At 31.9% G+C, this 23,305-nt stretch overlaps 1 protein-coding gene across 3 annotated transcripts in view; it reads right to left on the reverse strand.

The window, feature by feature from the left end:
* LOC129216954 (enoyl-CoA hydratase domain-containing protein 3, mitochondrial-like) overlaps positions 1 to 23,305 on the reverse strand; it is a 33,998-nt gene that overhangs the window by 7,728 nt on the left and 2,965 nt on the right. For all 3 annotated transcript variants that reach the window (XM_054851177.1, XM_054851175.1, XM_054851176.1), the window contains exons 2-6: positions 22,254 to 22,357; positions 17,600 to 17,735; positions 10,903 to 11,005; positions 7,353 to 7,437; positions 949 to 1,058 (exon numbers count right to left, since the gene is read on the reverse strand). In XM_054851177.1, coding sequence (XP_054707152.1) covers positions 949 to 1,058; positions 7,353 to 7,437; positions 10,903 to 11,005; positions 17,600 to 17,716 — 415 coding nt within the window. In that variant the 5' untranslated portion in view covers positions 17,717 to 17,735; positions 22,254 to 22,357. The remainder of the gene's footprint in view (positions 1 to 948; positions 1,059 to 7,352; positions 7,438 to 10,902; positions 11,006 to 17,599; positions 17,736 to 22,253; positions 22,358 to 23,305) is intronic.

A 23,305-nucleotide genomic window follows, 5' to 3' on the forward strand; every position in this document is an offset into this window, starting at 1 on the left:
GGCAAATATTTCAGAAGCCTATACTTGCTTTAGATGTGCACAAAATTGAGTTAAAACTAGACATTTTTGGTATAACAGCAGTATACAGATCTAAAAAGTAGAACTGATACAGAATAGCTAATTTCATGTTTCGATTAAAAGCCCCAAATATAGCTAATACCAGTTATAAAACTCTGGGCACCAAAGTTTTTTTTTTTTTTTTTTTTGCCCCGTGTAATGCATTTAAAGTATTTGTCTCGGTATTTTTTTTTTCTTTCTTTTTAGATGATTTTACTCCATTAAATTTTCAATACAGAGTATTAATTTCTTGAACCTAGTCACATTAATACAGCTTGCAATTTGCTTTTTAAAGATAAGTTCAAATGTTGATCTTTGTTGATTCCTGGCTGTTGGACATAACAATTTTTCAAGAATTTACTCAATAAGATCTCTAGAAACATTCAAGCCTCCAAAAAGTCAACAGTAAAATTTCAAACAGTGATTTCTAAGAAAGAACAAAATGTTTCTTGTACAAAGTTTGTACTACTTCATACATAAAAGGTTAATGTTGATCATGCCATCAATATGCTTCAAACTAAACTTAGGGCGTTTCGAAAACTAGTGTACAAAATGGAAAAAATTACTCTTTTTGTTCAAGAGAAACAGTTGCACCGCTACATAATTTGCTCATTCCTCAGTATCAAGATAAAACCAAGGTAAAATGTTTGATGTCGCAAAACAAAAGTAATGAATTAAAAAGTCTGAAGCAAGGCTGAATGGGACAAAGTAGGAAAAATTAGGAAATGTAAAAAATCTGCAGGGTCTGCTGTTTTTGCGTGCAATTAGTGGTTTTAATATGTTGGGATACACCTTATTTGCATTGTATTATAAAAATAAAGGAAATATCAATAAATACCATAAGTAAAATTTAGGAAATATCAATAAATACAATAAGTGAAAGTGACTCACTGTGTGCATTAATATTTTTTCCAGTGAATAACATGTATGATGCAGTTTTAAGTGGGACATTTCTTGAAACAGCAACTCCTGGTGTTGAGCAAAATAGACCAACAGATGCACTGCAAAATAAATCATTTATATTAATTTGCCAACAATAAAGTAACTAAAAAAGTGTTCAACAAATTTGTCATTTATCTAAAAGATATGAGTAATATGAATTAATCAAAAAATAAAATACAAATACAAAAGTGATGACCAGCAACAGGCTCTGGGCCCAGCTAGACTGGTAATAGCCAATTTAAATTCCCAGTGAAGATCAATGGCTCTCTTAAAACTATTTACTACTCCCTTGCTCATTGCCACCTCTTCCGGTAAGCTGTTCCAAGGTTCCACTACACTGCAAAAATAATAATTTTTCCTAATATCTATGTTAGCCTGAGATTTAAATAGCTTAAAACAATGAACCCTTGTCCTGTTTTCAGTGCCAAACTTCAGCCCGTAACATCTTTCATTTTAATAAATTTAAACAACTGAATCATGTCAACTCGGTCTCTTCTTTGCTCAAGACTGTACATTTTTAGCCTTCTAAGCCTGGAATCACAGTTTTAAATGAGAAAGTCCATTTATTAGCCTTGTAGTACGCCTTTGAACCCTTTCTAATACATTAATATCTTTCTTAAGATAAGGAGACCAAAACTGAACAGCATACTCCAAATGAGGTCTTATCAAACTTCTATATAAGGGCAGAAGAACTTCTTTAGATTTGTTTGAAATAGATCTATTGATAAACCCAAGCATCTTATTGGCTTTGTTACTAGCTATGCTGCACTGTTAGCTAAACTTTTTAATCCTGACTTATTAAGACGCCCAGATCAGTAACTTTTTCTGCCTGACTAATGACTGAACCTTGTAAATAATAACTTGTACACTTATTTCCATGCCCTAAATGTAACCCTTGACATTTTCCAACATTAACAGCCATACCCCATTTATCAGCCCACTTCGTAATATGATCTAGATTCTCTTGCAGCTGATTTGCTTGTTCTTCATTTTCTACACTCCCCATAACTTTGACATCATCAGCAAAACAATTCACGTTCCTAAAAACATTTTTATGAATATCGTTCATAAAACTGTAAAGAAACTGTATTTGATACAAACTGTTCATGCCCAAAAGCAAAGCTCTAGATTAGCCGTCGCCAGTCCCTAACAAGCGATCATTTCATTGAAAATGGCTAATAATCACTTTGTCACCAAAAGCGATCATGTGTCTCTTTATTTGTTGAAAATCATATCGTGTATCATGTTACAACACCAATCTTAAGTCGTTCAGAGCACCAGTCAACTCCTTGGAAATATAATTTGGAGCAAACTCCTTTAAGGTTTTCTTTTTCTCCCTCTGAATATTTTTTTTTAATGGATACCAAAAAGTCGAAAGTGGCTAGTACTTTTTGTCACTCTGGTAGCAAGTGAGTACTGTTCAGAGGTCCTAGTATAGAGCTTTACGCCAAAGGTTATCAAGGACAAGGTATGAGCAGTGGAAATTCAAGAACAACATGAGTCCATTGTAATTATGATTCAGGATTCAGATGAAAACACTGTCAACTGACAATAGTTTGAAGCCTTATGAGTCAAAATTTTGTTTCTCTTGAAGTTTTTTCTCCGTTCCAAAACAATCAGCAATTTTTCAGAACCAAGTCAAACAAAGCCCTTTGTCGGATGTTCTTTCATCCATAAACTAGCATCTTCTGCATTAAAAGAGGTTTCCTTGTAACCCCCAACCGGGCCAGCGCCAAGCCTGATTGGCGCCGTCGGGCAAATGTCTTTTGAGCGCCTTTATGCAGTAACGTTGGAGCAAAACAAAGTTAACACATGGGGTGAGATTTTGAAAAGACAAATGTAATGTGGAAAAAAATAAGTTTGGCATTAAATTTATCAAAAGAAAAACAATCTGTAAATTTTTATCAGTGGAGCACAGTGTACGTTTTTACTTCATATCTTGATGTTATTTCGAGTAAGGGCGGATAAAAGGGAGGGGCGATAGAAATTGATTTTTGAAATCTTACTTTTTCTCTTACAAACCTTACATTCAGCTGCTGTTAAAAAAAAAAAACTGGTGGCAAGTTTCATTAAAACAGTTAAAACATTCAACAGTTTAAACAGTTCAACAGTTAAAACATTCATCCCCCCCCCCAAAAAAAACTTGGAATTTGATTGAAATAATTATTTCTTATTTTAGTCTAATAAGTCCTTTGAAAAATGGGAAACGGCTATTATGCAGCTTAAATTTCTAATATTTGGTATATTGTCCAGAAAGCAAAGATGTTGATTTCTGGACTTGTATTGGTCAATATTTAATTTGTTTCTGAAAAAAATTTCAAAATGTTGAAAATTGTGAAAGCCTAACTTTACCGAAATAGTGGGTTGTTTCAAGCATGCCTGCCTGAAAAAACCGGGCGGGTTTTTTTCGGGCTGGGCCTGGTTTGACGAACCCCACCTTTGATATGCGAATGCGTTTTTTGGAAAAAAAAAATATTTTAAATATCAAAGTTATAACATTGTTCTAAATAACTGTCTAATCTCTAACTGGTTAATAATTATTCAAATTTTCATGCCTGTCAAAACATGACAACAGAGTGCTGAACAGATTTCTAAATTGAAGTAGAGGATATTCCCCTTAAAATCTGAAATTGAAATCATTCCCGGTAAAATAAAATTCTAAAATACAGAACCGTTACAAAAGGCAAGAATTTAACATCAAAAACAAATTCATAGTCTCTCCAAAGCTTTTTTATTTTAATTTAAAATGCAAACAGTTAAAAAAATAAAAGTGAGGAGGATCGAATAATTATCTTCAAGTCGTTACTTTTCAGAACTGAAAAGTTTACCTACATTTTTGTCTACAATACATAAATATTACACGCATTTAAGTAATATGCAGATAATAATATGCATGTGCTTACTGTATGTTGTTATGTATAAAACAAAGCAGTGGAGTTACCACGAATTAAAAATCACAAAGGGATTATAATTGCACATGTTATAATAATACAAGATATTCACCACAAGAACCAAAATGAGGAATAGCAAATTTCTTACGCCATTTATGCTCAACCTTATGTACTATAGACATTCCGAAATAGCATTCATGGCTCCACATTAAACAGGAAAACTCCAACGTATGCATTAATTAAAGTCGCTTGTTTTCAGTGTAAAAGATTGGGCTATTGAATAGCATGTTTCAATAGCCCAACTAGTCAATAATTTTACCCTTTAGATTCTCAGAGAGACTGATTAATAGTTTCAATGAGCAGTATAATTACAGGGGTTTGGCCAGAGGATATTTGGGTCCGTTAACGGACCCTTCACAAAAATCCGATCAACCAAAACAGACCTTTCACAAAATCCCGATCAAACAAAACAGACCTTTCACAAAATCCCGATCAAACAAAACGGACCCTTCACAAAATTCTGATAAACAAGATCGGATCTGTCACAAATTGTTTATTGAAAGAGCAAATCTGAAAGCAAAATAACGCATATTTCTGTGTATAAACCGATAATTTTTGGAACCTTTTTTTTAAGTCAAATTAGAGGGATCAGCTTATAAAAAATCGGCTAATTTTGAAAAAAAAAATCGGCACTCTTGGGATGCTCCTGCAAGCGATAAGTAATTGCTACTGCCAAATAAATATAATGGTTGTTTGTTTTATCACAGCTAATTAGCAGCGGTGTTGTTGTAAACTTTTCTGAAAAGGCATTGGTAAGCACTTTTCTCCACTCATGATTTAATAAACAATAATAATATATATCTGCGAAATGAACTTAGAACTGCAAAGGGATAGTAAGGGTGAGGAAAAAATATGATCGCTTCAGATAGGGTTACCAACTTCAAAATTATCACCACTTAGTGTCTGGTGTTGAACCTTTATAATGACTTGATTAGAAAATATTCTCATCATTTTGCCAGCTTGTCAATATTTGCGTTTTTATGGTGCGGTGCGATGTTTAATTGTTATTTTGGGAGAAAATTATATGGGTTTTGATTTTTCGATGCTAATAAGGATGATTAACTTTAAATAAACTCTTTTAATTACAGTTTTTTTTTCTTTAGATGTCTACATTTTGAAAAATGCAATCTTTTAACATCCGATATGAGACTCATATTTTGTTCTTTTTTCAATCTAACTTCGCATTATTAGGATTCAAATTAATGAAGAAATGTCTCTTTATTTCTGTTAGAACTCTCATTTTAAGTTTTTAAAGCAAAATTCCATTTTCTGTTATGAGTCAAAAATTAAAATGCTGAATAGATGGTTTATTTTATTTTTTGGGTCAACTGTGTCCACAGATATTAATGATATGTTTATCATAGGACTCTAAAATGAAATTTTAAAATAATTTTATCAAAAATATTTCTTTTACAAGCCGTTTTTATACTTTTGATGCCTTCACTTTGAGAATTGCGATCTCTTTGCATTCGCTATGGGAATCCGATTTTCGAATTTTTGATGATTATTACGCTTTGTTAAGAGGTAAACAATTGAAAAATCTTTTTATTTTGTCTTAAATCACTGAATTTATAAGTTTTAAACAAAATTCTGTGCTTTTTAAGAGTGTCTTGGGTCAAAAAGTTGAATGCTGAACCCTATTCTGAATTTTATTTTATTTATTTATATTTTTGTTACAATTATTTTAAGTACTGTACAGAAATATATCTAGTATAATTTAACATAATGTAGAATGGTAGATAATTATTGACACTTGACAGAGCGATGCCCCCCCCCCCCCCCCGCCAAATATCAGAAAAAAATCCAGAATGATTTTCTCGACGTAGAAGAGGAAAACACTCAACTTTTAGCTTAATTGATGCAGTTTGTGCCATCTCTAAATTCTAAAATTTCGTTTTAACAAAAAAAAAAAATTTTTTTTTTGCGAAATTTTTTGATTTTTCACAAAATTAATTCATTTTTTACAAAATTATTTGATTTTTCACAAAAAACGGACCCTGTGAAAAATCCTGGACAGACCCCTGAATTACACAGCCGCCATTAGATATAATGAAGAATTACTTTTTTGGTTAGAGTATTTTTTCCCTTCATTTGGAGCATTTTGATCGGCAGAGCTTGGCGCCTTTTTGGCTGTGGCGCCGTCGTGCCCCCTTGCACATAAGGACGGTGCGGCCCTGCCCCCAACATGCGCCTGCAATAATTTGCATGTTTTGTTCTTCATTAACATTGTTATCATTTCCAGCACAAATGTATTGATTTTTTTCCCAAGAGTAATGTATTAGTCTCAGAGTTCACACTTTATTGGGATGCGATATTTCTACGACTTTTTCACGAATTGATGAAAATTCTCATGACTTTGTTACATGATCCTTCAATTTTTCAGTTTTAACAGCTTTTATTCATCATTTAACATGCATATGCAATAATTTGTATTTTTCGTTCTTCATTAACATTGCTTACATCAATTTATTTTCAGAACAAATGCATCAATTTTTTTCTGAGAGTAATGTGTTAGTCTCAGAGTTCACTCTATTGGGATGAAATATTACTATAACTTTTTCTCAACTTGATAAAACAATTTTATGACCTTATTACATGATCATTCAATTTTTCAGTTTTAACAGCTTTCGTTCATTGTACTATACAATTATCCAAGATTTCAAATGATCTTTCCGCTACTGTTATTCTTTCACTGCCAAGGAATTTTTTCATGAATTAAAATAAATTTTCATGGCTTTTCATGAAAATATTAATTTTCTATAAAACTTCCATGTCGGAAATTCATTTTTTCCCCATGACTTTCCATGTTCTATACAAACTCTGTAGACCCAATGAGAATGTGCAATAAATGAAAAATAGGGACATAGGTTAACTTCTGTTACATCTGGGTCGATACATTGTACATTATAGTATTATGATGTACCTCATTTAAAGAGCCAATTTAGTGCTTCAATTTAAAAATTAAACAAATTTCTTTGCAAAGATATCATACAACATTTTCTGTCAATTTTATACAAAAGTATGTAATACAAAGCTGAAAAATATAATATATATATTCATGCTAACTTGTTTCTCAAGTGCTAATAAATTAATCTTTTGGATCCAAAGTACATTATGTACATCTCATCCCTTGATGTCTCATTCAATTCCCAATTAAAAACATTTAAATGGCAAATTCGTTATTGTTTTTTCTGCTCAGTGAAAGTTGAAATTGAATCTTTATTTCATTTTATTTAAGGCAAACTTGAAGGCATACTTGAAAAGAAGTTAAGACTTTTCAAACGTGCAATAATTTTGTCCAGTAGCATAGTTAAACTGGTCTTTAAATCATGGATAGTTAATGCATGCAGTATTAGAGTTAGTACAAAAGTACTAATATTTTCAGAAATATCTTAATCTCACCCAGGTGTAGAAAATTCAGAAGTAGAAGTAGCAACAGCAATATCACAGGATGCTACTAGTTGGCAGCCCGCTGCAGCAGCTAAACCTATTAAAAAACAATGGACATGAATACTAACCAAAATTAAAGAATTTCAGAGGAGTATTGAGTTTGTGTTTTGCTAAAACGTTACTGAAAACAAAGATTAACACATGTAAAATATGCAGTATTTAGTTATTAAATAAGAAAACAGTAATAAGTTGAATTTTAAACAATAATGCAAAACAGAAATAGTTGAAAACGGTTGAACAAACAAAAGTAACTTTTTTTTTGTTTGTTTGAAAAGGAATATTCCCTCAAAAGTGTGAGGGCAGCAAAGGGAACCAAATCAGACATGCATATAACTATCTCACAATCAACTAGTTTTTTTTTTTAAACAATGAAAAAAAAATGTATGTTTACTTACTGTTTGTAAATTTATTTATAAAAACATTTCTCTTCAAAGCATAGTTTAAGTAATTTTAATCAAAAAATACATTCCTGCGATTAATCGGTAAAAAATTGGCTGCTTATGTCTGCAACTATAAAACTATGGGATTTTTTTACTGTTTCATACAGATTTTTACTCATTAAAACCAAAAAACAGAGAAATATTTCCATCACGTCAATTTTTTTTTTTTTAAAAACTCAAATATTCAAATACTCATTTCATTGATTCATCGAAAAGGAGCCTCAAAGCAGTCTTGCTGCATAATGGAGATACATTTGAATCACTTCCTATGGGATACTCGGTACATTTGGAAGAAAACTATAACGCTTTGGCTATGACTCTAGAGAAAGTCAACTATCAAAAACATCAACGGATGGTTTGTGGAGACTTCAAAATACTAATTACGTTGTTGGTTGAAGAAGTAGATAGGTTATACAAAACATCCCTACTTCTTATGCTTGTGAGACAGTCGAGCCAGAGATTTCCATTGGACAAAAAAATGACTGGTCATGTAGAGATGTCTTAATCCTTGATTAGAATAACGTCATTACAACGACCTTGGTACTACATGAACGGTTTTATTACCACCTCTGCATATTAAATTAGGGGTTTTGAAGCAGTTTGCAAAATCACTGCCAAAAGATGGGCAATGTTTCAAGTTCCCAAAACTGTCTGAAGCCAAGTTGAAAGAGGAAGTTTTTACTGGTCCCAAAATACGAAAACTTTTATCTGTTCCACTCTTTTCAGAAGTAATGGGGGTTCCAAGATGAGCTAAAAGGTCCATTTTTTACTCTCTAATCTCACCTATTTTGTGGAAACATTGGAACCCTATAGTAAAGAGCTGGGTGAAAGATTTCCCCAGGATGTGATATCGAAAAACACTACCAAGGAAGATTACATAAATATGCTGGCTGACTACTGCTGGATGATCAAGTGGAAAACGAAAATGGAAAGCAAAAGGCTGTTTGGAGGAGTATTAAAAAGAAGAAAAAAGGTATCACAGACAAGAAGAGTGAACACACAATGTGAAATATATAATGAACAAATTGTTTATTTTGAGGAAGTTTAGTTTAACACTAGAACACCGAGAGGTGTCATTTCGACACCTCTGTATTTTAAAAGTTATGCAAAATGTAAAATTTGCACGAGATCCATATGATTTTTCGTGACTTTTATTCAATATGTAAGGAAAACTCATGCACGAAGTTATGAGAAATTAGCTTTTTAAAAATTTATTTTATGGGTGAATTTGCCTAGAACGCCAGCGGGGTGTCATTTTGACACTTAATAATTTTATCCCCAATATACTGATTTTTTTTAAACAGTAGTTCTATTATATAAGCATCAGAGTACTGAAGGTCAACCATGCCTGTAATCAAATTTTAATTTTTGACACCTGCTTATCACGTGATAGTTTTCGATGCCATATGAGCGCTCATGTGTTATGATTTATCAAATGCACCGGGCTTTTGGATTTTCCTTTTTGCTGAGATAGTTGATGCACTTTCATGCGTGTTGGCAGCTCATTGGATTATTTATGATGCTTTTTATTTGGGCGTTTTATATTATTATACAGTTGGCTCTCTGTTTAACGACTTTCAAAGGACCACAAAAAATCGTCCTTAAATAGAATGCTTTTAACACTATAGTGGACCATCTGGGACCGTGAAAAGCCGTTGTTAAATAGAGAAAGTCGTTAAATAGAACGTCGTTAAACAGAGAGCCAACTGTAGTTTGAAAATTTAATAAATGTTTCTCAAAAAAGGGCGAAATGCGCAGAGAAAATATCAGTAATTTGCAGGAAAAAAGAAAAGGAATGAACATGAATTTCAAAATAACAGACCAACAAAGTGCAAAAAATTTCAGGTAAAAAATTGTACTGGAAATGTGCTGACCAAAATATGTTTTTCCTGTTAAAGAGGTAAAAGAGTAGTATATGGAAAGTGAACCAAACATATAAAATATCTCTGTGTTTAATGTACATGATGTAGATAAGTTTTTCTGAAAAATATTCAGCACAATTATTTATTTTCCTAGAGACATAATAATTCATCTATCAATAAACTTGATGTCATTTTATTACTTTATTACCATTCATAAATTAAAAAGATATTAAAATGAAAATTGCAATTATTTTGTTCGAATATCTCACATAGTTTTGACCAGTGTCGAAATGACACCAGCCGGTGCTCTAGGGTAAGAAAATGTTCCGGCATTCTAGTGTTAATGTGATAAATTTAGTTTTTTCCATCGTTCTTAGGATATTTTTAATATTTTCGGCACTGCTATTATTTCCTCAAAAACCGTACATGATGGGGGGTGGGGGGTGGAATGAAGGTTATTTTTGGATTCAGCATTCTCAAAAACATAAAGTTTATCGAAAATATTCCATGTGGCTGAAAAAATTTTTTTTGCAGACCTGTGTTATCAATGATTGACAATGTGGCTGATTACGGTTTACTGCCTAGTAACAACTCTTACTCACTTACAGTTACTTGTTTACTCATCAAGATTAATACCTGAATGTTTCTCAGTGAAGGGCAAAATTGCGGTTGTTACTAGCCATAAGCCGACTAAATGAAAAAAATGGCGATTAAAAATTCATCTGTTAATCAAAACCTGATCGTCAGTCTAAAAATAAATTTGGTGGCCTTAAAAGTGTATAAAAAGTAATGTGTTATTGCTAAAATCTTTTCCACACAAATCAAGAAGCCATCTTTAAGAAAAAATAATTGAAAAATTATATTCAGGAATCAATGTAAAGATTATCAGTTTTAACAAATTTAAAAAAAAAATGGTTTAGTACTTCAAGTAAAAAAATGGTAATGATGTCAAAAAATTGGATACTAACAAAATTGTTACTACTGGCCACTGGCAAGAAATGAATTTCCGCAGTTTTGCGCTTTAGTTCATAGATAAATACTACATAATTTTGCATGAAAAAAAATTTTTTTTTCTTCCTCTTCATGACAAAATGCTCATTTTTTCTTCTTTTTCCTTTTATGTTCTAAAATTATTTATTTGTAAAATAATTACACACATGTTTAATTTTTTTTACAGTACATTTCATAAATAGTTTTTACCATTAACAACTGCAACAGTTGGTACAGGTAAGTTCCTCAATCCTACCATTAGTTCAGAGCATTTTCTAAAAATCTCTTCTCTTTTCCCAGTATCTGATGATAACTATTAAAAAGAGAAAGAAAAAGAAGCCTCTTACACTACATAAAATGTGTAGTAATATCAGATGAGAAAACTCCCCCAAATGCCATTATTTGGCAAATTTTGTCCAACAATGCTGTGACAGTAAAAAATGGCCTACTTTTTACCTTTTTTAAAATGAAATTTAATACATCTTTGAATAAGATGTATGTTGAATGCATACTCATACTTTAAAATTTGGTAAAATTCAGAGTTTCATTTGGCAAGTTTAAAGTACCCCCTCCCTCAAAAATTTTAGTTTGAGGCACCCCTGGATAATATACATGCTGTATTTCTGTAAACAAAACAAGCAAAGAATGAAATTGGATCAATATTTTTAAAAAAAACCCTGAGGAACCTAAAGCATAAAGATGCAAAATAAGAAAACATTGCATGATAACTGAATCTCCTAACTCGGGGTGACCGACCTTTTTGAGAAGATTGCCCCTATTTTGGTGCATAAACATTGCAAATAAAGGCACAACCTTTCAATAGATCAAAAAAAAAAAAAAAAAAAAAAATTGATACTGAAAATATTTGAAGGAATTAAACTTAACTGGTCCGACGGACCACTAAAACATAACCAGCAACATATAATGCTGCTGGTCCAGTATGTATTTTATGGTCTCAGACTAGCGAACCACAGTTAATTTCAAGCCCTACTCTATATATTAACAGTTAAGTTGTCTTGATTGTACAACTTTTCACGAAAGTAGAATTGGAAGTCTTTGTAAGTTTGATTGAGAGAAGCAATTAATTAATCTTTACATAATATTCTATTATATTAGCTGCTAAGTCATTTCAGAAGTTATTTATACACATTCAAGCGGTTTTCTGATAAAATCTTACAGGAAGTGATACAATCTTACAGGAAAGGACAACAAGTTTATCACACTAAATAAGTACGATAACAACATTACTAATAGCTGAGCATGCTAAAAATTACATTATAAATATTAAAAAAGTAGAAAAAAAAAGAAGACAGAACCAGGGTTGATCGATACATATCAGTTGATATATATATCATGATATACATCCAATATTCATTTTGAAAATATCATGATATTTTGATATTTATTTTTTTCAACTATAGTATTTTCAAAAATAAATAAATAAATAAATAAATAAATAAAAATAAATAATCACAGTAATATTTAGTAAATTACCACCCAATTGCCAGGGCTAAAGCAGAAATACACCGCCAGTTCAGTCATTTCCAGCCGAGGACTGCAGTTTCGTGCTTATTAGCACTCATCAGCCCGGCATAGGAAAGTGACTGAGCTGGAGATGGAAAACCTGGCGGTGTATTTCATGTATTTCTGCTTTAGCCCTGGTTATTGGGCGGTAATTTACTGAATATACCATGCCTTGCCTTCAATATTCGAGTTGAACCGAACCATTGTTTGGGTCACTCCTCTGGTCTGCGCTAATTCTATATTAGCTACCAGTTTGTTTGGCACTCTTGGCTTCCTTAAGAGGTTTTCCATCTCCAGCTCAGTCACTTTCCTATGCCGGGCTGATGAGTGCTAATAAGCACGAAACTGCAGTCCTCGGCTGGAAATGACTGAACTGGCGGTGTATTTCATGTACAGTAATATTGTTAATTTAATATTAAAAATAACCAAAAAGTTGTGTTTTTAAGATGTATTAATACGTCATTAATACATAATTAAGTATTATAATACTCCTTTTTATTGTACATTCATAATAAAAGTGCCTAATTAAAAACTAAATGTTGGTCAAAAAAAAAAAAAAATGAAGAAGGAAAATGTCCCATGACTGCACCGACTGATGCATACTTTTTATTTCTGAATCATAAAACAGTGTAAAAGTAGCTAACAGGAGATAAATGAGTAAAACAGCTAATGCTAAATTAACTCCCTTAAAATTGATAAAAATGCAAAATAAAATATTAGATATAAACAATAAAAGAAACCTTAATTTTAAGTCGACGCATTGCAACAATAATGTAAGAAGACAAAAAGTGATTTGAGGATGCATTTACTATTTTGAAGACTTCAGTTTGTGCTGATTGAAAATATCGGATATATATCAAACTATCACGATATTTTCGAACCTTGGACAGAACAAAAGTTAAAATATAAAAGTAGATGAAAAGAAGCATAAAAAAGTAGAAATTCCACCATGAGTAAATTATTACAAAAAGAAATCTTAAAATCCATAATAAAAGTTAAACCTTGAAAATGAAGTTAATACAAGCAACATCAAAAGTGATAAAATTAATTAGTATGAGCCTAAATTTGTAAACATTGCAGCAGGGTTTAAGCTGGGTTCAAAAGTTCTTTAGCATATAAGCTAAAATTGTGTGAAAAGTTTTAGCAAAATGCTAAAATGTTAGGTAGTCGCATATCTTTCTAAATGTCTCAGTGTGTTTCATCTCCAGTTGAAAATAAAATTCTTATTTCATCTCTATAGCATCCTTAAAGAAATAAGTACATCAGCTATTTTTTTAAACGTAAAATGAAGGAAAAAACCCCCCTACATATTTGGTTTTTAGAACGTTGCACTCTCTTCCTCCTAATAATGCAGTTATTGAGGGTTAGTTACTATCTATGCTATTGAGAAGAGCATAATGCCTGAAGACTAAGTATTGGTGACTTAATAGTAATTTTAAAATCTTAGCTTAATATATAAAAAAGATTAAGTTGACTATTGTCATGCTGCTTCCTCTCTTGGATTATACATTGTTTCTCTCTTTTTTTTTAAATAATTTTTTTTTGCTTGAGCAAAAAAACAAAAACGCTTTACTTTGTTTGCGCAATTGAGATAAGTGTTTTCGCATTTTGCCAAAAATGTAACCTTAGCAGAAACCCTGCATTGTAGCCATGTTGCGGACACTTGCTGGTGAGATAAATTTGCTTTATCTAGCAGTTTCTTGGCACTCTCAGGTTCAATGAGATGATATCTGACTCCAGCTCAGTTATTCACTAATCCAGACTGATGACTTATAATAAGAACGAAACTGCAGTCTTAGGATGCAATAATCGGGCTGTCTGGTATATTGCATGTAGCTCTAACCTTAGGGGCGGTAACACACTGCTAGTACGCATATGTTAGGGTTTATTGACATGTGGACACTCTTCATAACTGCTTTCAATCTTAGGATGCAATAAACGGGTTGTCTGGTATATTGCATGTAGTTCTAAACCTTAACCATGGCTTAGGGGCGGTAACACACTGCTAGTACGCATATGTTAGGGTTAGAGACGTACCGAGTAGCACTTTGGCTGAGTAGCCAAGTACCGAGAATTCGGTCTTTCACTACTTGGCCGAGTACCAAGTTACCGAGTACTCGGCCTTTCACTACTCGGCCGAATTACCAAGCACCAATTATGTTTTAAGAAGAACACCGACACACATGTTATGAATTTTGAACTTATTGGAATAGTAGTATAGACCTCCTTGTCCATATAATAGTTTTTAAAACTAAATTCCTGCTGAAATTTCATTACGCATTATATAAACAATTTTGTTTGTGTCATAAATTTTACAAAAAAATTATTTTTAAAATTAAAAATAAATAAATAAATAAAAGGTATGATTAATCAAGTTGGAATTAAAACAAATTACAGTAAAATCCCTCTAATGCAGACACTAACAGGAAAAATTTGTTTGTCCGCAATAGAGGGGTGTCCGCAGGACAGGTGTTTAATAATGTTATTTGCAATGGAACAGATGAATTTAAAATTGTTCGCATAAGAGGGGTGTCCGCCTTTGAGGGGTGTCCGTTAGGAGGGGTTTCACTGTATACCAATCAATTATAGTTCTAGAATGCCAAATGTAAATGATTTTTAAAAGCAGATAAAACAAATGTGCAGGAACACTGCAGACACCTGTTTCTGCCCCCCCCCCCCCGTTACAAGGAACGTCTTTTTCAGGGCATAACATGTAAAGACATTCGACAAAAAAACCCGACTTTTGTCAGATGCCTTTAAATCTACGAGCTCTCATTTTGTGTATTGAAAAAGGAACTCCTTGTAACGCCAAAACACGTGCCTGCAGTGTTCTTGCACTGTGCATTTAACGTTTTATTTCCTTTTATTTTTACGCAAAGGCACTTTTATATTTTTTATAACTAATTTTTTTGTAGCAAAAATTCCATATTTTCTATGCTTACCTTTTTTGCATAATTTTTAATAAATAAGTTTCATTAACTTTGGGGACATTAAAATAAAGATTTATTCCACTGAAGCATTACAAACTTCATTATTCTCAAAATTTAAATTCGACTTATAAATTGTCAGGCGTCTGTCCAGGATTTTTCACAGGGTCCGTTTTTTGTGAAAAATCAAATAATTTTGTGAAAAATCAATTAATTTTATGAAAAATCAAATTTTTTTTTTGTAAAAACGAAAGTTAAGACTCTTGAGATGGTGGAAACTGCATCATTGACACTTAAAGTTGAATGTTTTCTCTCTTTTCTGTTGAGAATATCATTCTTGAATATTTTTCTAGTATTTGGGGAGGGGGGGGAGGCATTGCTCACTGGGAGATGGGCACCCCTCAAGTATCCATATTTATCAACCATTCTACATCATGTTAAATTATACTTGAAATGTTATTTGTATAGTATTTAAAATAACTGTAAGAAAAAAAATTCAGTCAGGGGTTCAGCATTTAACTTTTTAACCCAAGACACTGTTTAAGAGCACAGAGTTTCGTTTAAAACTTATAAACTCCGTGATTTTTACAAAAATAAAAAAATATTTTATTTGTTTACCTTTTAGCTAAGCGTACTAAACGTCGAAAATTCGAAAAAATCAGATTCCCATAGCGGATGCAAAGAGATTGCAATCCTCAAAGTGAAGGCATCAAAAGTATAAAAAACGGCTTGTAAAATAAATATTTTTGATAAAATTATTTTAGAATTACATTTTTAGAGTCCTATGATAAACATATCATTAATATCAGGACACAGTTGAAGCAAAAAATAATAATAATAATAAATAAAATAAAAAATAAACCATCGAAAATGGAATTCCACTTTAAAAACTTGAAATAAGTTTTATTACAAAAATAAAGAGACTTTTCATTTATTTGAATCCTAATAAAGCAAAGTTAGCTTGAAAAAAGAATAAAATATGATTCTCATATTGGATGTAAAAAAATTGCGTTTTTCAAAATGTAGACATCTATAGAAAAAAAGAACGGTAAACAAAAGAGTTTATTTAAAATTAATTATCCTTTTTAGCATCGAAAAACCAAACCCATATAACTTTCTCCCAAAATAACAGTTTAACATATCACTGCCAGACGCTAAGTGGCGATAAACAGTTAAACATCGCACCGTGAAACGCTAAGTGGCGATTAGTTAGAATTTGGTAACTCTATCTGAAGCGATCACACCCCCCGCCCCCCTACTATCCTTTGCAGTTCTAAGTTCATTTCGCTGTATATTATAGATTATTAAATCATGAGTGAGGAGAAAAGTGCTTGCTACGTCTATTCAGAGAATGTTGACGCTTTTTCAAAGAAGTTTACAACAACACCGCTGCATACAACAAACTAGCAAAATTATAAACCAAACTGACTTTCAGCTGTTAATTTCTTTCAAAGAAACCAATAACAGGCATTATATTTATTTGGCCGTAGTAATTATTTATGACTTGAAGGAGCATCACAAGAGTGCTGATTTTTTTTTTCCTTTTGCAAAATTAGCTGATTTTGTATAAGTTGATTCCTCTAATTTAACTTTAAGAAAGGTTCTAAACATTATCGTTTTTATACAGGAAATATGCTGTATTATTTTAATTTGAGATTTGCTCATTCAATAAACAATTTGTGAAAGATCCGTTTTTGTTTATCAGACTTTTGTGAAGGGTCCGTTTTGGTTCATTGGATTTTTGTGAAAGGTCCGTTTTAGTAGATCGGATTTTTGTGAAGGGTCTGTTAACGGGCCCAAATTTGCTCTAGCCAGACCCCTGATTGTAAATGTAAATGATTGCAGAATATAATGCTTGCTCTTTTTTTATATAAATTTTAGTATCTGCCTTGGAAAATATTTAGTTTTTTGCAACTACTCGGTATTGGCCGAGTATCTGATCAGAATTTGGCCGAGTACCGAGTACTCGGCAAATTGGCCGAGTAGGCCGAGTACCGAGTAGTTACCGAGTACTGGGTACGTCTCTAGTTAGAGTTTATTAACATGTGGACACTCTTCATAACAGTGAGAAGGTTTGGAAATGTTTATAAAAAGCAGTTTTAGGAAGTGTACCATTTATTCATGTTTTAGTTTTTTTAGTATGCATTTTCTGAATGTTTAAAAGTTTTATCATTTTGTCTTTATAGTCTTCACAATATATTTCTAATGTTTTTGAACTTGTCAACCAGCAAGCAATAAAACTGGCTATGATATTGATTATGAACAGAAATTGTTAACTACTATGATATTGTTAAAAGCTAATGAACATAAAAATACCAAGTGCATTTCAATGATCGACTAAAACATGCAACAACAATTTTTTACAGAAAAAATGAAATAGAAATGTGCAATTACCATCATTAAACATCTATTCAATGCTAGATGACTTTTTACACAAAATGCTTAATTTTACTTACCAGTTCTTTTAGGTCATGGCCAGAGGAAAAGACAGGGCCCGTACTCTGTAGCAGAATGCAACGAAGGCTAGGACTATTTACATCGCGAAAAGCACAGCTTTTCAGGCTTTCCAGCATAGCCAAAGAAAGAGCATTTCTGAAACAAAATGTCATTTAAGACCTTTAATATCACTACCAAATACACAGTCGCAATCAAGGCCGAATATTTGGCTGCTGCATAGTTAACTCATTTTTGTTAAAAAACAGGTAGCATTTGAAGCACAGTTTGTTAGGTTAATAGCTTAATATGCATTATAATTTTTTTTAAAAAATATTTGGAACATATTTTTAAAAATTTGCTAACATTAATTTAAACTTTTAAAACAATATGGGCATATTCCGCCAAAGAATTACCAAAACCAAGAAGACATTTCCTTAGCAACAGTTCTTAAAGATCAGACTTCTACATTTTTAAGCATAAAATAGCAGCATTTTCTACTATAGGCATTATTCCATAGCGCTTCTCAAATAAATAAGAAAAAAAAATAAATAAATAAACTGAATTGATTCAGCACAGAGGATCATGTCTTAAATTTCTATCCTTATATAGTTAATTTAAATTCTGAAGTTATTCTAATGGAAAAAATACACTTATAATTAGATAAATCTGCAGACTATATTGGTGTATGTACCCTTAAAGTCCCTCTTGAGCAACATCATGAGCACAATATTACATTGAAACTGCTCATGGTACCAGATTCAAATAGCTCTTCCTCAATAAAATTCAAATGAAGGACAGAACAATAAAGTTAAAAAAACAACACAAAATTCTTTAAAAACTGCTTGAGGCTTTCACGGTCGGCATCGACATGAAGATTTCCAAGCTTATTGGCTGTGGTGGAAATGGTAATGAAAGTCCAGACGTTTCCTCAAGCTCTGCGGCCGACATCATCAGTGGTCCAATCAGGAAACGTCATCCACCAGCAGTTTGAGAATGCCATCTAATCAGGAAACAGCACCCAAAAGCAATTTTTCTTAAATACCAGTGTGAACGGAGCAGCCCATCAGTTGCATCGAAGTCATCCACTGTTGATGTCAGCCACAGAGTTTGATGAAACATCTGGATGTTCTTTAGTACCATTTTGACCGGAAATGTTATTTTTTCATACAAAATCTTTCTTTGGAAAATTGAAACGAAATTGAAAGCCAACCCCAAAGTAATGACCCGGCAAAAACCTCTGCTCAAGAGACATGGATCTTTCCTAGAACTCTTACTAGAAAGAACAAAATGTTTTTTAAATAAATACAAATGTAAATTATTAAATAAAGTGGTGAAAACAAAATTCCCTAACCTATCCCAACTGGTTTTGGTGGTTTGTACCATATTCTACCTAATTTATATTTTAACGGGAGAGTTGTAGATGTAGTTATGCCGAAATTTGAACTTTGGAGAATCAAGTACATCATAAAATGAAGATAAAACAAAAGCTTTATATTCTTCATAATTTTTGAAGATGGATACCAAATCTTATCATCTTTTTCAGGCCACTGCCAAAACTTACATCGCTTCAACATTGTTCAAACTTCAAACTCATTTGAATCTACACCCCTGATTTTCCTGCATACTTTTTCTCCTGATAACACAACTCATCCTCCAAAATTTCGACAAATTACTGTACCACATTCACCCTCCAGACTGTAAACTTTACACATTTGTAACTGCAGCAAAAACAAAATATTTTATTCTTGAATCAAAATTGGAGGTAACTTTCTTTCAGTAATATGAAAGCGAAAGGTACATACGAATTTGTGATTCCTTCCGCACTAGAAGTACACCAACATAAATTTCTGAGCTGCCTACAAACACATAGCACCAGTTGCTCACCACAAATAAATTCACAATCACCAGGTTATTCATCTGGTGGGACGTTTTCACAGTGATAACAACTCTCTCATTACCGGAGAAGGTTGCACAATAGTTCCTATTGAAACTAGGCTAGCCCAGAGTGCGCTACGAACGCTTTTTCGTCAAAACTGGGGTTTGTAACATTCTCACCTGCTTTTACGGTACTGAGCATTTATTTTCAAAATCTGGTAACATTTTATGGAGGGGAAAAAATGAGAGAGAGAAGACTTGTCAACCAAAAAAGCTCAACAATTCCTATCCCCTGTATCATAAACTGTGTTTGTACAGAAAAAAAATTTGCTCTATGACTGTAAACATTACAAAAAATATTTTTGAAAATGCAATGTAGAAAATCATAATATTAATGATATTTTTTTTAATTTTAAACTGCCATATTCAATAAGAAAAAATTAAAAGATTGGGAAAATGAAAACACTTACAGTGGAGCGCCACAAATTCACTGACCTAAAATCCGTCAATGTCCGAAATCTGCGTCGATTTTTTTTGCGGTTTATTTATTTATTTTTTTTAAAGGGTTTTTATTTTTCTGTGAAATACGAATTTAATCTCCATTCTCATTTTATTTCAATCTATAACAATCAAAATTGCGATAATATGCCCAAACAATTGTTTCCTTAGAGTGGTGGTTATGCCAAGAGCAATTATTACTTTTGGATTTTGAAGTTTATTAAGTAACAGCTAAAAAAATAAGTCATTTTTTAAAAATGAATATAAATTATTTAAACTTCCTATGAAGTACTTCATAAATCTTCCAAAGTTTTTATTGTTGTGTTATTTTTTCAGTTTTAAGATACCGCTTAAAAAGCTAGTTTCATATGACCTAAAATCCTCAAATCTGCACAACTACTTCTCCCAAGTTGTGTGGATTTTTGACCCTCCACTGTATACCACGTTATTAAATTTTTATGTGTACTTTATTCTGAGAGAATAAAAATAACCTTTGCCTTATGATTTATGCTTGTATTTTATCAACTTAAATTCTTAATGAGTTAGAACCATTTTCAAAAGATAAAATAAGTATCAAACTACTTAATATGTCAGAAAAATATTTTGTTTTTCGGTTTTATCCAAAAAGTGTATATATTTGTAGTACAGATATTTTTAGTTGCCATTCATGAGCAAATACCTTTAAAAGTCGCAATGCAGAAGAGTATAACAAGATTTATACTTAAATTTCTGATTAAACACAATAAGCATCTTATATATTATTCCTCTAGCTTATTTTTTGTCACTACAAGATAACTTTCTCCCTTCTTAATCAAATTTCATGTTTTACCCCTCATTTTAAAGCTTATCATGCCGGCTAATGATGAAAAGTAGACCCAACATCCAAAAACTGCTTTTTCTGTCAAAACAGCCCCTATTTGTACACATTACTTCCATGAATAGCATTCGAAACCAAAGACACATTTGCTCAGTTAGCTAGAGTGTCATGCCAAAAACGGGAACGGCGCAAGTTAAAATCCAGGCTGGAAATTTTTGTTTCAATATTTTACTTTTTTTTCTTCAGCAGAATTATAATCCAAATTTGCATCCTACCCTTTTTTGGAAGATGTGTGAACACTAATCTTACAAACGACCAAACATGGCACAAAAGCAATTAGGATAAAATAATGTTCTGAAGATAAAATTTTGCATTTTTCCAGAAAATAATAAAGATTTATCGGGATAAAGAGTACATTTTGCGTTGTTTTCAACAGTTTGCAGTGCAATAAGCACCAAATTCTATTTTTGGAAATTTAGGTACTTAAAAAGTCTTGTGTACTTCCATTTTGGGAATGACCAAATATGGCGACTACGCCAAAAATTAAGATAGGTATAAATTTTTGAATTAGTAACATGAAAATAATTTTAAAATAATGAATCCTCATTAAACTACAATTAAGTTGAAAAGTTTTTAGCACATTTACGTCCAAGGCATTGAGGGTAATTTTTTTTCATTTCTCAAAAAAATTATTTAAAATAATGAAAAAAAAAATTGCTGCACATTGTTTTATTTTCATTATTTTGCAGTTAAAGAAAACATCCAATTCTACTTTGTCTTTGGAAACTTAGGCATTTAAGCATCTTGTCTACTTCCATCTTGTGAATAGGTATGGTGACTACGTTTTACACATCGCCTTTCCGATCAAAATCCTATTTTCAGTGAACGACCCTCTCATCTTCAGGCTTGAAGCAATAAATTCTCCTCTCCACTGTTGAGTATGTGCATAATTTCTGCTCACCTTAAGATTTTTCTTTTCTTGGGAACTATAGAGTGAAAAAATTGCGAATGAGAAAGTTTTTTTGTGCGTAGCCACCTGCCAGCATCATTTTCCCAAAAAATGTACACAATTTTTTTCAGGAAACATCAATAAAAATGAAGATTAGATCTCATAGTACAAAATTCCCAGGGGAAACATTGGGAAAAAAAATTTTGGGGACAAAATTGGAAAATTCCCAGACTTTCTCTGACATTTTTAACTGTGTCATTTTCCCTGACAATTCTAAGTTTTCCCAGAGTGTACGAACCAGGTCTTCCATACATATTATTTCATTGATTCTTCTTCCTTCTATTCTTATTTTACTTTCTTTAGAACAAATTTTTATACAACCATCTTTCATAGCAACAACTTTATATTGAATATCATAAGCAGTTTTAAGAGATTCTAGTACATTAGGAAAATGTTTTTATTAAAATAATTGCAAGCATTCAAATAACACAGAGATAATATTGCTGATTTATTGGAAGCAATTTAAGAGCATTACCTTTTCTTAGGATTGTTCAATAGAATTTTTCGGACACCATCCTTTTCAGACACAATTGTCAATTCAGCTTCAGAGCTAAACAATCGTGATGGTCTTTGGAAAACCTGCTAAATTAAATAAAAGATATTTATAACTTTGGTTCATATACGAAGAAGCAGGCTTGGGAGAGCATGAGCCGTTTCTAGAAACAATAGCCTCCAATAAGTAGGGTCCTGTCGTAACTCGTGATTGCAAAAAACATAATTTGAATTCATAGTGTCAGAATTCAAATTAGATATATATATACACACACACACGTATATATATATTTTTGGCTTCAACCGTGTCTACAGATATTAATGATATGTTTATCATAGGACTCCAAAATGCAATTTTAAAATAATTATAAAAAATATTTCTTTTACAAGCCATCTTTATACTTTTGATGCCTTCACTTTCAGAATTGCAATCTCTTTGCATCTGCTATGGGAATCTGATTTTTTGAATTTTTGATATTTAGTACGCTTTGTTAAGAGACAAACAAATAAAATCTCTTTTTATATTTTGTTAAAATCTTGGAATTTATAAGTTTTAAACGAAATTCTGTGCTTTTTAAGAGTGTTTTGAGTCAAAAAGTTAAATGCTGAACCCTCGTCTGATTTTTTTTTTGATTATTTTAAATGCTGTACAGAAATATTTCTAGTATAATTTAACATAATGTAGAATGGTAGATAAATATTGCTACTTGAGAGAGTGATGCTACCCCCCACCCCTGCCAAATACTAGAAAAACACCCCAGAATGATATTCTCAATATAGAAGAGGAAAACACTCAACTTTAAGTTTAAATTATACAGTTTGTGCCCTCTCTAAATTCTAAAATTTCGTTTTAACAAAAAAAAAAATTGCGAAATTGATTTTTTAAAATTAACTCACTTTTCACAAAATTATTTGATTTTTCACAAAAAATGGACCCTGTGAAAATTTTGGACAAACCCCTGAATATGCATTAGCACAACAAAACTTACAGTAGTAACGAAATGTTCTGCTTTTAGTCTAACTAAAGTTATCTTT

The sequence above is a fragment of the Uloborus diversus genome, chromosome 2 (assembly GCF_026930045.1).
Source record: "Uloborus diversus isolate 005 chromosome 2, Udiv.v.3.1, whole genome shotgun sequence".
In the NCBI taxonomy this organism is placed as follows: Eukaryota; Metazoa; Arthropoda; class Arachnida; order Araneae; family Uloboridae; genus Uloborus; species Uloborus diversus.